At 40.6% G+C, this 14,441-nt stretch overlaps 2 protein-coding genes and 1 long non-coding RNA gene across 5 annotated transcripts in view; 2 read left to right on the forward strand and 1 right to left on the reverse strand.

Moving 5' to 3' along the window:
• Positions 1 to 165: 165 nt before the first annotated feature.
• Positions 166 to 5,889, reverse strand: LOC115395526 (uncharacterized). Its single transcript, XR_003932293.1, has 3 exons — positions 5,878 to 5,889; positions 3,688 to 3,692; positions 166 to 270 (listed from the first exon to the last, which is right to left on the reverse strand). It is a non-coding gene; the product is annotated as an uncharacterized LOC115395526 (long non-coding RNA).
• Positions 5,298 to 9,841, forward strand: lrrc28 (leucine rich repeat containing 28). Of its 2 annotated transcripts, none has more exons than XM_030101027.1 (10): positions 5,298 to 5,442; positions 6,148 to 6,387; positions 6,571 to 6,611; positions 7,177 to 7,214; positions 7,295 to 7,432; positions 7,865 to 8,071; positions 8,153 to 8,255; positions 8,376 to 8,560; positions 8,647 to 8,806; positions 8,948 to 9,841. In XM_030101027.1, the coding sequence occupies exons 2-10, from the start codon at positions 6,220 to 6,222 to the stop codon at positions 9,015 to 9,017; spliced, it is 1,110 nt and encodes a 369-aa protein (XP_029956887.1). In that variant the 5' UTR covers positions 5,298 to 5,442; positions 6,148 to 6,219; the 3' UTR covers positions 9,018 to 9,841. The 2 variants fall into 2 exon arrangements, with proteins under 2 accessions (XP_029956887.1, XP_029956807.1); XM_030100947.1 differs by having other exon boundaries at positions 8,681 to 8,806.
• A 3,978-nt stretch (positions 9,842 to 13,819) lies between these two features.
• The window catches only part of LOC115407818 (synaptosomal-associated protein 25-A-like), a 36,998-nt gene continuing 36,376 nt past the window's right edge, over positions 13,820 to 14,441 (forward strand). For both annotated transcript variants that reach the window (XM_030118446.1, XM_030118363.1), the window contains exon 1: positions 13,820 to 13,939. The gene's annotated coding sequence lies outside the window, so the exon portion shown is untranslated. The remainder of the gene's footprint in view (positions 13,940 to 14,441) is intronic.

A 14,441-nucleotide genomic window follows, 5' to 3' on the forward strand; every position in this document is an offset into this window, starting at 1 on the left:
TTTTATAAAATTGTCGTTTGTTACTTTTTTTACATGCGTTGTCAGACGGGGGGGCGGGGGCGCTACAGACGACCGGGCATTACGGAGAGAACGACGACGCATATCCAGTGAAGACGACGCCCTTCAGAGCGGACGGCCGGGGCAGCGGGGGGTCGGGGGGGTCGGGGGGAGGGGAGGGGGCGACTCTGCCAAATTTATTGCCAAAATAGTTTGTCAGATCTTCTCATCCACCGTCTTCTCGCCCCGTAATCCCCAACGTGTCCTCCGGTCCTGCGATCAGTTTCCGGTCCCCCGATCAGTTATTGAGCCACATCTTCTCACAAAGTGCTGTTCCGATAACTCGCCAAATACACACTCGAAAAGAAAATAAAGAAACCCTTCACCGGGCGAAGACTGATCAGAGGCGACCGTCTTGTATATGAACAGGTTTTGTTTTTGTTTTGTTTTTTGTTTGTTTTTTTTTAGATTAGCCACTACTCTCCAACATTTACAGCATCTCTCCGTGGGCGGAGCGTTTATGTACACACAGTCATTTGTGTCACTTTTTCTAACTTTTCTACGGTTGGAGACGTTGATCATGTACAGAAAGAAGCTGCTATTCCTTATTTCTCTTGTGGTTGTAATATAGTCGATATCTATATATTAAAAAGAGAAAAAAACTCCTTCAGGTCGGATCTTCGAACGTTTCCACTACAGTCCTCTGTTGTTGTTGTTTTGTTTTTTTTAATGCTTGTTTTTGTGTAAAAGTGTATCTCAGCTGGTTTTTGTTTGTTTTCTTTTGCATTAAAAGGTACGGGAATTTTGCCTTGTGTTTTGAAACACCGGTTTTCTCTCTCTCTCTCTTCTCTCTCTCTCTCTCTCTCTCTCTCTCTCTCTCTCTCTCTCTCTGTAACAAATCTCAGGTCAAGGAGAAAAGTGAAATCCTTTTCTGCTTTGCTTCTTGTTTTGTCTCCTGTGTGTCGTCCAGCCTGCTAAACCTCGTCTGAACTGAGCGTCCCTCCAGCTGCTTTCTCATAACCTCTGTTCATCTCAGTCTGATTCACAGAGGGGGGGTCCCAATGGTGAAGTGAATACTCTGGCAATGCTGTTAGCTAAAATATGAACATGGAGCTCAAGATGAAAGGATGAGATCCTTTAATAAGCGTTTAAGAGCTTCATTTGGCGGCTGATGTCTGCTGTGTGGTGAATTTGGACATTTTGATGCGTGATTCATTCAAATGGTTTGTTTTCAGTGTCTGAATTCGATGGGTTATAGTTGAACTGCAAGGACATTTGTGATCTTAAATGTAACAGGAGGGTTTTTGTCTTTGATTTTGCTCATTCCAATAATGAAAATGGAGATTTTTTTGGGGAAAAATGTGCCTATTGATTCATTTTGGCTTAGTAAACGTCGGCTATAAATCAGAGGTTGTGCGTTCCTTTGCTTCAAGCTGTTGGATTTGATTTTTTGATCTAGTTTCTTTTATCTTAAAAATACAAAAAGATGCCTGGACACTTTAATGTGAAACGTCCAGATATTGAGTTTACAGTTCGGCACTGGCTGCAGTGGAAGAATCTAGATTTACATTGTTAGCTGTATTATTAAAGGAAACAGAAATAACACGCAGCTGATCGATTAAACGGGCGATCAATAACGCTCCATGTTCATTCTTTAGCTAACAGCATCAAATAAAGTCGCTTTGTTTTGGATTTCTTCGATAAGCCGTCAAAACCTGAAGGGTTCAGGAGCATTTTAGGACGGCTAATTTAAGAATGGAGAACGACTAAAGAGGATGAGTTCGTTTGGTTTTCGGTTTGAGATCAAAGTTAAAATGTAAAGAATATGGTCAACATTTTATTAGATACCAACATTTCAAAATGTTCCTGTCCTTCCTGAAGGTTCACCTTTGTTCTTGTGTCTTTTTCTACTTTAGTTTTCACTTTTCAAAATGAACCTCACTCAATATGTTCTGACTTTGTCATAAATCTGATGTTTAAGTTTGTCTGCTTTCTGATCATTTTCACTCCACAAACTTTGACATTAAATGTTTATTTGACTTCAGAAAATCTTCAGTCCTTCACATTTTGTCATTTACGTGATTTTGATTGACTATATTTCATTTGTTTTCTTCAAGTCTTCTTTTTCTGATTTTTTTTCCTTTTTCTTTTGCCTCTTTTTGTTCAATTTATATTTTTTTTTATTCTTGAAATTTCAGCTTTATTCCAAAAATTCTGGCATTTCTCCTAAAATGTTGACTTTATTCATGAAGTTTTCCTTTTTCTCACAATTTCATCCTTTTTTAAGGTGTTTTACTTTTTTCCTCCCCAAATCTTTGTGTTTTGTTATTTTTTTTTTTTTCATTTATAAAATTTTGGAGGTTTTGAGTTTTTCTCTCATTTGTGTTGATTTATTTTGTCACACCTCAACTTAAATAATCTCAAATTTTATTTATGAGTATTTATTCCCTTTTTTTGTAAAGACATGAAAACATAATTTTTCTCGCCACCGTTAAGCCGTCGGTGAAAAGCCTCACTGTTGGATATTCTTGGGAACTGACGGCGGTGCCGAGGCCGAGAACACCCAGTTTCAGATTATTGTCAAACACATTTTATTATGAAGACGACTTCTCGGTTTATTTCTGTGAGGTGAAGACCACTGATCGCTCCTCTGATCAGTTCATTTTCATCTTCTTTGACTGTTCTGGGAAAGTTTTCTTTGCTCGCTCCTCCAACCATCCATCTACCTCACTTTTCACCCCAAATCTATGTTTATGAAACCAACATCTCATGAGTGTTTGTCTCAGTCAAACCACAAACTCGCTTCATATTTTATTTTATTTCCCCCCCGGATGAGCTCTGCGATTAGAGCTCCTTCACATCTGTTGCTCGGCTGTTTTCCCTGAATCACGTCTCAGAATCTGCCGTTCCGTGTGTGAAGTCATCACAGGCAGTTGTTTAGCTTCTTGTTGTTAATCGGGCGCTTTGTCTCGGAGGAAGTTTATGGAAACGAAAAAGTTCAGTATCACGTCATCATTACCTGATGGTACGGTCATCGCATCGTATCTTACATAAGACGTAAATCAATTTTTTTGTCCGATGAACAGAGATTTTGTGAGTTTTCCTTCATAACGTGCTAGATTTACAGTAAAACTGTGTTCATAGCCTGAAAAGTCCCAAGTGGATATTTTTGATATTATGCGTCTAAATTCGTGTGAGAAAGCAGCAGTATTGCAAATTTTAAGATCAAAATTAGATTTTATGGTAACATAAAAGTGTCATGGGCTTTTTTAAACATAACTTGTAAAGTTGTGTGAAGTTCAAAAATTGACCCTGACTTATTTTCATGTTAAAGTGGAGAAAGTCAAAAGATGCAAAAAAGTTTAGAATTGAATCAGAATAAAGTCTCACAGAATGTGAATGTGACGGCGTGAAAAGCTTTACGTGGCCTGAATCTAAATATTTGATGGTTTTTCTGGGCGTTCTGGATTTTCATGCTATGGATGATGGAGATGTGATACTGAAGTCGAGTTCTCTGGATGCTCGTCGCCGTGCGTTTCTGTGTTCATCTCGCCGCTCCAACACAACCTGGGACGGCCTGTTCGACTGTTCCCTCCCTGCACCTGTTGCCATGGCGATCACATCCCTGAACAAAGAGCTTCCTGTCTGTTTTTTTCTTCATGTGCGACCCTGTTTAATCTCCCCTGACACCCTCGCTACGCCACATTCAGAGGTCAGGATCGGTTCTTGAGAGTTTATGGTCTGATTTTCAGTTTTTTTTTTAACCACTGGATCTCCTCCTCCTCCGTTTCTCTGTTACACTCACGGTCAAGTGTTACTTTTTTGTTGTGTGTAAATTATTCATAGCCTTCTGACTCTTTGCGTTTCTATTGAAATGATCTGTTAGACTGAGGTTTTGTTTTTGTACATGCTGTTGTAAGAGTTTTTTTTTTTTTTTTTCCTGTCATCGATTTATTCGGGGTACTGGGAAAAAAACTGATTGGCTGAAGGAAAAAGAGAATGTCTGTTTCTCTGATTCTTTTTTTTTTTCTACACAAGATTTAAGATGAATAAAAATGTATGCAAACTGAGCCGCTGCTCCTCTTTCTTTGGAGGTGAGTATCACTCATGACGTTGGTTCCAGTTTTCACTTATTGATAAAGGTGTTTTCAATCAGAGCAGCCTCGTGTTTTCTATTGAAACAGTCCTCATAGTTATCTAAATATCTACAACTGTCGTCATCACATTTTTTCCATATCGTACAATAAAAGAAAACAGTCGGTGGAAGATAAAGACACCTTGAAGTCGCTCAGTGTTCTGACCCAGTTCTCAGAAAGACATCCAGTCCTCATCAGGCCTCCTTTTATTAGACTGAATTATTAATTTGGACCAGAGGTGTGAAACCGTTTTGACTCAAAAAGCCCCTTTGTCCCTTTCCACCGAATAAGAGCTGTGAAGCCTGTTCATGCTTTAAGATGAGGATAACTCAGTGAGTGTGTGAAGTTGGGGATATTTGGTTGTATGTAAAGAATTTCCCAGGATGCATTTCATTTTTAAATGTCAGTCACTTGTTCATGTTTTTGTCAAGAGCCAAAATTTCTCTTGACATCACAACTGTTTTCCCTGTATTTTTTTTTTTTTAACAATTTTTAGAACTGTTTCTTTAATGTTCCTGTCTTTAAAACAATTTCAGACATTTTAGTGATCTAATTTTTTTATAGCTCTTGAATAAATGATGTTGGCTATTTTGGAGCTTTAAACATTCAGTTTTATTATTTTCCCTTATATATAATACACAGGTAAACCAGCATCATCGGTTGCGGAAGAGCATGTCCATGTTGGATGAAATATCCTACTTTACTCTGAAGCTTTTCTTTATTTGATTAACTTGATGCTGGTTGCTTTTGGAACATTTCCACATCAATCAGCTGAAGTGAAACACTTGACAAACTATTGAACCAGTCCACATGCCGCATTTCTCCCCTGGATCTGTGAGATAAGGGTCTTTTTGGAAGATGAAACTGTATAATTGCATGTAATTTTTCATTAAACTTCACTAAAAAGAGGCTAAAGAGTCACATATTGCCCAAAAGCTGAACTTCCTCAAGAAAAGGTTTAATCATTTTATGGCCAAGATTTGTATATTTAGCCTCTTTGCTTACTTTATGCCACACTGCTGTGGATTTGTGCTGTGCATTTTTGCATCTTTGTTTTGAAGTTTGTAGCAGTTTCACACGTTGCCAGCAGGGGTCAGCATTGTACCAGAGTCACGGTATCTGCCGTTAACGACGAAAGAGAAGAAGAAACCGGCCGGGTGACGTGATGACGCAGGACGTTGTTTACCGCTGCAGGGTGTTTGTGTTGAGCAAACCTTCACCTTTAGTCTGATTTATCCTCGAAAACCCTCGAATGGCCACGAGTGAACGTGCAGGTTAAAATAGCTCAAAATGCTCCGACGCCACTGAGGTGTGTAACGTTTTTGTTGTGCTTGTATCAGCTTATTAAATGTCATGCTAAATGAGTGAATCCGCTAATGCTAAGCTAGCTGAAGTTTGAATCGAGCACCATGTAGGGGATTAAAAAAACATAATTCATGTAGTCATGCATAAAAATACATTTTTGAGTTAATTTGTCAGCTTCTTTTAGCCTGAGCGTTGTGAACTCATGGCAGCCCTTTGGGAACGTGACAGGTTGAGGTTTTTTTCTCCACTCTCCGCTCTCCTAAAGACTGTTATCTTTCTCTTTTCATCTGCTTCTGTTTATATATGATAAACTGGGGCTGCCATTCTGAAAATGCCATTTGAAAACCTGTTTTTAATGCCTGGGTTTTGTTTGCTGTGACCTGTGCTTTCTGCTCATGTTGTTTCCATGTGATGTTTGTTTAGTGTAAAATTCTTCAACAGCAGAGAGGAATAAACCTGAAAGTGTCAGACAGAGAAACCACATTTGGTTCGAATATAATGCATGTAAAGATTGTGAAGAATTTCATCCAACGTAGGATCCTCTGTCAATATAGCATGCATGGATTTCATAAGAAAGCTTGATGAACACATTCAAAAATGGGGAACATGCAAACTTCACATCATTCAGCATCCTTAAAATCAAGAAGTCTTTCTGCCCCCAGATGAAAATCACTGCATTAATCCGTCTATCTACCTGTTCACCTCTCAGGAAGCAACAATGACATAGACGGAGGAAGAATTGTGGCGTCTCGTCCTTTGGGGAGGGCAGGCCTTCTCAGAAATGGCAACCGAACTTCATGAAACCATATATGTGGCCAAGCAAGAGCGCCACAAGAACCTGTTCCTCAACTACAAAAACCTCAACAATTTCCCCGTGGAGCTGCTGAAAGATGAAGGCCTGCAGTTCCTGGAGAGACTGTACATGAAGAGGAACTCTCTCACTACACTGGTGCCCACACAGTGCTCGCTTCCTTCACCATCTCACTCATGCCTTATACAGTCTGTTGCTCTCCTGTGTAATCATTAGTCTCTGAACACGACTTAACCATTTTTTGTAAATGCTGGAAAGTCTTTCAGTTTTACAGAAGTTTGTTTGTGACTGAATATTTTCTGTTTTTTTCTCTTCTACCAGCCTGATAATCTTGCTCAGAAGCTCCCAAATCTGATAGAACTGTGAGTATTTTCATTGGCTGGATTTTGTGTCATTATCTTCAGGCTATTAAAGCTTATTACATGATTATTTCACTCAGAAAATTTTGATTTGTAGGCCAATCTCCATTACGGAGATACATTTACTGTAGAGAAGTTAGTACAGTTAAAAATAAATGGAAAAATTGCACATTTCCTGGCAAGATTTCTGTGGAAAGTCTTGTATAAATAATCCCAATATTTGCTTTTAAGACTTTTCACCTTGAAGGTGATGTGTTTGATATTCACTGGTATAAGTGGAAGATGGCTGGTGAAGCTTCACACTGTGTACTGCGACAGTAAAAAGTGTCCATCTTTGTTCATTTGCACATGCTGATTCTTAAAAATTCAATCCAACACCAAACTTTACTGCTATCCATATTAAAGCAACATTAACTGGTGCAGCGTCATTAGGTTGAGCTTCATTTTTAAACTTATTTAAAAAGTTATTTTAAAGGTGTCTCCAGTTTTACATGATAGTATAACTTCGTGATTAACCACTAACCTCTCAGATAGTTTCACCTTTTGCTGTATTTTCTGTCTGTTTCAGATATTTGCACTCAAACAACATTGTCATTATTCCTGAAGGTGAGTCCTGTCACGTCTCAGGAACCTGCTGACTCTTCATTACAGTTTAGCTGCATGAAGCTTCTCTGTGTGATTCCCAGCTATTGGAAACTTAGCCAGGCTGCAGTCGTTGGATCTGAGTAACAACGCCCTGCAGCTCCTCTGTCCAGAGATCGGCCGACTCAGATCGCTGCGGCACCTGAGGCTGTCCAACAACCGGCTGAAGTGCCTTCCTGCAGGTGACACGTGGCTCGGATCAAAACTCACTGTTAGCAGGTTCCACTGAAGATTGAAATGCTCCCATTAGTTTCTTCAGTTTGACAAAATAGACATTGTAAATATTTTCTTGGCCAGCAGGTGGTGCCAGAGGCTCAGTGAGTGAAGTGGAGTAGACAGTCCTTCAGTGATGAAGATCCTGCTTTTTCTGAGACAGTTTTAATAAATTAGAGAGCACTGAAGCATTTTATTCTTAATATGCAGAGTGTTTATTAATTAGTTCACGTGTCCCATTTGAAGGACAAATTGGTTTTAAAATAACCTTTTATTTTAAAATTGTTTGAACTGTATTGAGGTTTTTGAGATGTTTATCGTAATTTTGTACACACAAAATAAAAATAGAAGAATTGTCTCTCTTAAATGGTTGAGAGTTCTCATGTTGTCCCTGTTCGCAGAGCTGGGTGACCTGCAGGACCTGGAGACTCTGGATCTGTCCATGAACCAGCTCAAGTCCCTTCCCGAGCGGCTGCACCGCTGCCTCTTCCTGCAGAACCTCACGGTGGACCACAACCTGCTGACCCACGTTCCCCGGCAGCTCTGCTGGCTGCACCGCCTCAACCAGCTCTCCATGGCCGCCAACCGCCTCAACTTCCTCCCCCTCGGTCCGTTTGCCTCCTCGCCTGTGAGCGTCTGTCACACTGAGCGCAGCAACACTCGTGACGTGTCGTGTGTGTGTTTTTCAGATCTGGGCCGATCGCGGGAGCTGCAGTTCGTGTTTGTGGACAACAATGCGGACCTGAAAGGCCTCCCCTCCTACTTATACAACAAAGTCATCGGCTGCAGCGGGTAAATCGACCCACAGCATCTGTCTGATGGCAGATACCACACATCTTTAGCCGTGGAAAGACGTCCAGGAAGTTGTGGACTTGGTGTGACAGCTTGTGTGTGTGTGTTTGTGTGTTTCAGGTGTGGCGTGTCTCCCCAGGCTCCACACGCTGACCTGAACGACGCCCTGGGGAAGGTGCTGAGCGAGGCCCTGGTGGGTCTGCCGGCCGAGGTGAAGGTGGTGGGCTCAGAGACGGACGGCGTGGTTCCGCTGGAGGAGCTGGCCTTGAGGACGCTGCACCGCCTCCACCACCACCGGCCCACAGGTGAGGAGCCGAGACGGCGCCCGAAGCTTTAACTGCGCCGCGACTCCCGGGTTCACAGCGTGGTTCTGACCCCGCCGTGTCTGCAGACCTCAACCTGCTGCCTCCCATCGGCCTCCCCAGGAGCCTGCTGGACCTGCTGCAGTTCCCCCTGGGCCACTGCCACCGCTGCAGCCAGGCCATGTTCACCATCATCTACCCCAAACTCTTCCCCCTCCGGGAGACCGCCCTGGCCGGCGTGCACCGCAGGTCAGAACAAACGCCATGTAGTTTGAATCGGGTCCCTCGCTGATGACTGGACGCTCTTCGCTGTGTTACTCGGCGGTGTTGCCTCCATTCCGTCCCTGCAGATTGACGAGCTGCCGCTCACCTCTGTCTGCTCCCCCTCAGGACCACCGTCAGCTTCGTGGCCTACTGCTGCTCCAGCCACTGCCTCCGGACCTTTGACCTGCAGGGCTGACAGGACTCCCCGTTCTCCTCCTCCTCCCTGCCTCGGCCCAAGAGCCCGTCCATCTGCTCCCAGAGGACGACGGGAGACCTCCTGACTCCACCGTGCGGCGAGCGGTGGATGTGAAAGGTCATCGAGCAGCAGTGCAGCGACCCTGCACTCCGACATGTTGGGAACTTCACATTTTATCTCCTGAGGCGAAGACTGAAAGTAAACACGAGGTTGTGAAGTCTACTAAGCTCTCGGATGACTGTTGGAGTCATAATAACTGTTATTTATTAACAGTGCACTTCTGTGTTCTTTCCCTGAGACCAGAGAAGCTTTTGAAAAGACACTTTTCATTTTGTTTTCCTCTCACAGGCTTTTTGCAGCTGACACATCGCCTTGAGTTTGAAGTCATTGAAGTTTTAACATTTGTGAAGTTTCTTGCACAGAATATTTCAAGAGTTATAATAAGAGACCGAGTGTTTGTCTGTTTGGTGTTTGGGTCTGAAGAAGCAGAGAAAGTCAATGCAAAGTGTGAAAATTCTACATTCATTAAAAATATAGATGTAAACATATTAAACAGCTCTTGATTGTGTCAGATTTTAGGTTTTAAATAACTGGGAAACAACACAGTGAAAACATGTTTTGCTCTTCAGAAAGGTTTCAGTGACTCACTAAAACGTTCTTCAAACAAACAGTGAGACTTGCTTTAGTGTAACGTCGGAGGATGACCAGTTTTCCTGGTTTGAACCTTCTGAGGTTGTTGTCCTTCATTTCCATGTTAAACAACTCAAATATTGACGGATGTTTGACTTAGTTTTTTTCATTAAAGGTCAAAATATGAAGAATGTAATGGATGCATGTCTGAAACTCTTCATTTGGATTTTCCACAAAACTTAAACCTTGTTTACATAAGCTGAAGACTTGTGACTGAGCTTGAATCTTCTGCTTTACCTTAACCACTTAAAGTGGCTGTGTCTTCCAGATTCGATGGACGCTTTAGTTTCAGCACCATGAAGATTATGTCGAAGAAAAAAACCCTAAATGCAGGAGTCATGAGGCAAAGAAATCCAGTCGAAGATCCTCCGGTCATAATGATGTTAGAAAGTTATTGGGCTCGTTTGGATGTGTGTGTTTCATATTTCACAGTCTGAAAGTGTTCATAGGTCAGCACATTTAGCTTCCTGTAATGCCTGCTAACACCTGCTCACTGGAAACTTCTGGTGCCAAGCCTGCCGGGGGACCTCTGCCCAAACCCTGAGTCAGTCTTTTTAAATGTATTCCTCCCATGTATCAGCTACTTTCACAGGAAATACACAGCTGCCTCGCCACCGTCCTCTGTTTCTCCTCTTCCATTCTCCAGCAGTTTCCTGGTAATCATGTCCAGAATCCACTGCTGTGCCACCGTGGGCATGATAGCGCAGGCGGAAAGCGGAGCGGCTCCATCATCCCCGGATCGATGGTGCGCTCAGACTGCGGCCGCTGCCTCGGCTTGCCGGCCTCCCTGCGGGACTATCGCATCTCTGCTGACTGAACGTCTGAAATAACACGCGCCCATGCTGCACGTTCATATCACAGCACACATGAAACAACACAAGTCACACTCGTCCATCCATTTTTTTTTTACACCCCTTCATTTGAAAGAGCCTTGCTCGGGGGGCTGCAGTGGAATCAAACAAGCTTCTCTAACCTCGACATCAGCACCGCTCCAAGGAAGGCAACTCCAGTTGTTTCCCGTCTTGATTTCCTCATGATTAACATCTAAACACAGTTCTGAAGTCCAGATGAGCTTCCAAACTGTTTTCACTGTAACTACAATCAGGTTTGTTTATTATAGAACGCACAATTCGTGTTCATCAAACTTGTTTGTTGTCTTCAAAATTTCCTTCCGAGAAGGAATTTATTCATTTGACAGCATTTCATAAAGAAGCCAGAAGTTTCCCACTTCCAAGTTAATCCTGATTTCAGAGCCAGTGTTTGTTTTGTCCACTATGGGCCCCCAGTAGAAAAACACAACACTCTCAGATGAACATATCCACTGCCTTAGTGGTTTTGTTTTTTTTTGTTTTGGTGCTGATTGGTTTGAGTGAGTTACTAATATTCAGTGTGACGTTAACCCTCTCACTGCCGAGCTCTGCTTCTGCTGAACAGAAGATGTTTGAATATGTGGAGATTTATTCACTGGAGTCTGTTTGCAGCCATAATTTCACAGTGAGTCTGTCTCTGTTCCACAGTGCTGCCATCTGTACCGCATGAAAGCAAATCTCTGATAAATGGATGTACTGTGTTGGGCATAAATTTGCACTCTGAGTCATTTTGAAAGTAAAAAGCACAGCTAAGGAAAAAAAAAATCCATTCTGCTTCAATCAATGAGGAAGCACTGAGATTCATTCTGCTGAATCTGATCACTGTGGAATCACAGCAGAGGGTTTTTAATGGATTCTTCACTGCTTCATAATGTCAAGTGGAAAAAAACATTCTGATCAAATACCTGCACTGAACACACTCATGTTAAAGTCCCATATCTCATCTGGAAGGAGCCAAACACCTGGAATAAATCTGTCAGACAGAAGAAGAAGATCGTCTCTCTTTTTCTGTCTTCTGGTAGTTCTTTTCTGTGTTTTTGTAGTAATTTTGTATCCTGAATTTTTTTGTTTTGTTTTTGTTTTTCTTTCCGATGACTTTGTACATTTCTGTCCTTTTGTGATGTTTTTATGTTTTAAGTTGTTTATGTTTCCTTTTTGTTCTTTTAGATTCAAATGATTTATTTATTTATTTATTTATTTATTTATTTATTTATTTATTTATTTATTTATTTATTTATTTATTTATTCATTTATTTATTTATTTAGTTGTTTATTTTAGTTAGTTTTTTGTGTTTTCTGGTTATAGATTCAAATGATTTATTTATTTATTTATTTATTTATTTATTTATTTATTTATTTATTCATTCATTCATTCATTCATTCATTCATTTATTTAGTTATTTATTTTAGTTAGTTTTTTTGTGTGTGTTTTCTGGTTTATGTTAGTTTTGCTAGTGGTTTTTTTGGGGAATTTTTTGCTTTGTCTCTTGTTGTTTTGTCTGTTTCTTCATCATTTTTGAAACAGTTTACATCCCCTTGTGGTTCTTTTGTATTTTTGTCTTTGGTTTTGTGTCTTTTTATAGTTGGTCTTTCTTTTTTTGGTAGTTTTGTGGCTTTTTTTTGTAGAAGTTGTGGTGTTATTTTAAGTAAGTAAGTAAAATTTATTTATATAGCACCTTCACAGACCATCTGTCACAAAGTGCTTCACAGTTTAAAAATCACACATTTTATTTGTATTCATTTAATGTTTTTTATTGCTCTAAATAGTTATTTGAATCATCTTCAGGGACTTGTGACCTTAAATTGGATAAAGAGGTGTGAAGAAGATGTAGTATGATGTATTTTATGTCTTTTTGTTGTCATTTGGTTTTGCTCTGTTTCTCATTTGTTGTCCTTCTCTTAGTTGCATTCTTCTTGACATTTACATTCCACTTTCTAAGATTTTATGTGAATATTATTTTTTTCCATTCTTAAGTTTTTTTCGCCTTATAGTCAGAGCATGTTAATATTGTGTTTATTCTCACGTCTTTGAACATTTTTTCTTGTCTGTTTAATTTAGCACTTCTATTTGTACTTGTGTGTTTCTCTAAGATTGTCTTTGCAGTTTGAAGTTGTTTGATGACTCTTTTCTGTCCTTATTGGTCATTTCATGTTTCTCTGTGTGGGCAGCTCTGTTCAAACACTCAACGTGTCTCTGAACATTCAACAACTTTATACCCCGGCCTCTGATGTCAGAGGGCGCGGACATTTTGTGACCATCACTTTGAACACCACCAGGCCGGAAGTAGAGCAATGGAACTTTCAAACTAAAAGCACACATTCAAATAACTATGAAAATAACATATGCAATCATTTACTCTGATTTCACACAAGCAAGACATGTTATTATCAACAATTATGCAGAATAACGTTTATTTTCTCCAAGGCAACAAACTTTCAACATATAGCCCATACATTTTTCACATTACCTTTGGTAGTATTTCAGTCTGACAATCTCTTACAAGAGAAGACATTTGTGTAAATATTAGTTTTTATCAACAAGTGCAATTGCTACTATTTTGTTGTGAGAAGTCTTGACAAAGATATCCTAAAACAATGACTTAAAAAAATAAGCAATGCATTTTTCGGGTCACTAGTACTTTGTGGTGTTCTTAAACAGTAAAGACCATTCAATATAGGAAAAGAAAATTCTATATTTAAACAAACAGCTCAACTTATACTAAACTGATTAATCCTGCCAAGAAAATTAAATATAAAGAAGATTTTTTTGTTCATGATAGTTTATTTAGGGTGCGTTCAGAGTAATCATGTTGGAAATGTCACTGTGGGGGAAAGATACATCTGAACGTTATTTAACTCTCAACTTGGGATAAATAAACTCAACTGAAACTAACAATAGGGTATTTTTTTTGCATTTCTAAGAATCTCCTAAAGTGCAATCTGTGATATACAATCCTCATGGTATTTAAAGAGAAATATCTTGTTATTGCGCTCCACTTGTAACTTCCTGATTCCCCAGCACCGTGAACGCACCATCAGATGACCTCAGTGGTTTTCAATGAGTTTAATCACTGAGCTGCTCGACAGGCAGCGATTAATTAAAATGGATTTTAGACGATATGTAGACGCTTTCTGTGAAAGTTTAATTCTGTAAAACAATAACAGGAAGAGGAAAGGGTGTGAACGCCCAAGCTTGACGGGTCTGTGAGGAGGAGGAGGAGGAGGAGGAGGAGGAGGAAGGCGGTGCGCTTCACCGGGGACAGTCCCGTTAAACGGAGCGGCTGAACGGACGCATCTCAATCCTGCACACGGACAAAAACCATCAGAGTACCACGAAGAAAAGGACCAAAGGAAACTCCTGAGGTACGGCTCCCTTAATTCCTAAGTTTTTGTCATCCGAGCGTGTAAAAACGGAATAAATAAACTTTAAATTATGCAAAAAAAATATGTAAAGTTGACGTGCAGCCGCTTATTTATGAGCGAAGTTGCGTTGTTTGCTGAGCTTTCGAAATGTTTCAAACAGTAATAATTAGTTTTTACTGAGTATGGACGGTAGTAATGGAAGAAAAGGACCGTGTGTGGATTTGTGAGCAGTTTTCCGTCTCCTCGCGGTGTGTTTGTAGGTTTAGAGGTGGATTAAAAGAGGATCACGGAGCTGCTGTGGAGGGTTTGTGTGGCGGATTCAGCACCGCGGACAGCTCCGCTGCTCACACGCTGAAGACTGGAAAACAGAATACAGTAGTACTACAGCATGTACAGTACAACAACACAGTAACACTACAACATCCACACTACAGCAACACACATCTAGACGACAGCACATTAACACTACAACATCTACAGCAACACACTGTAACACTACAGC

This window comes from Salarias fasciatus, chromosome 1 (genome assembly GCF_902148845.1).
Source record: "Salarias fasciatus chromosome 1, fSalaFa1.1, whole genome shotgun sequence".
Classification (NCBI taxonomy): Eukaryota; Metazoa; Chordata; class Actinopteri; order Blenniiformes; family Blenniidae; genus Salarias; species Salarias fasciatus.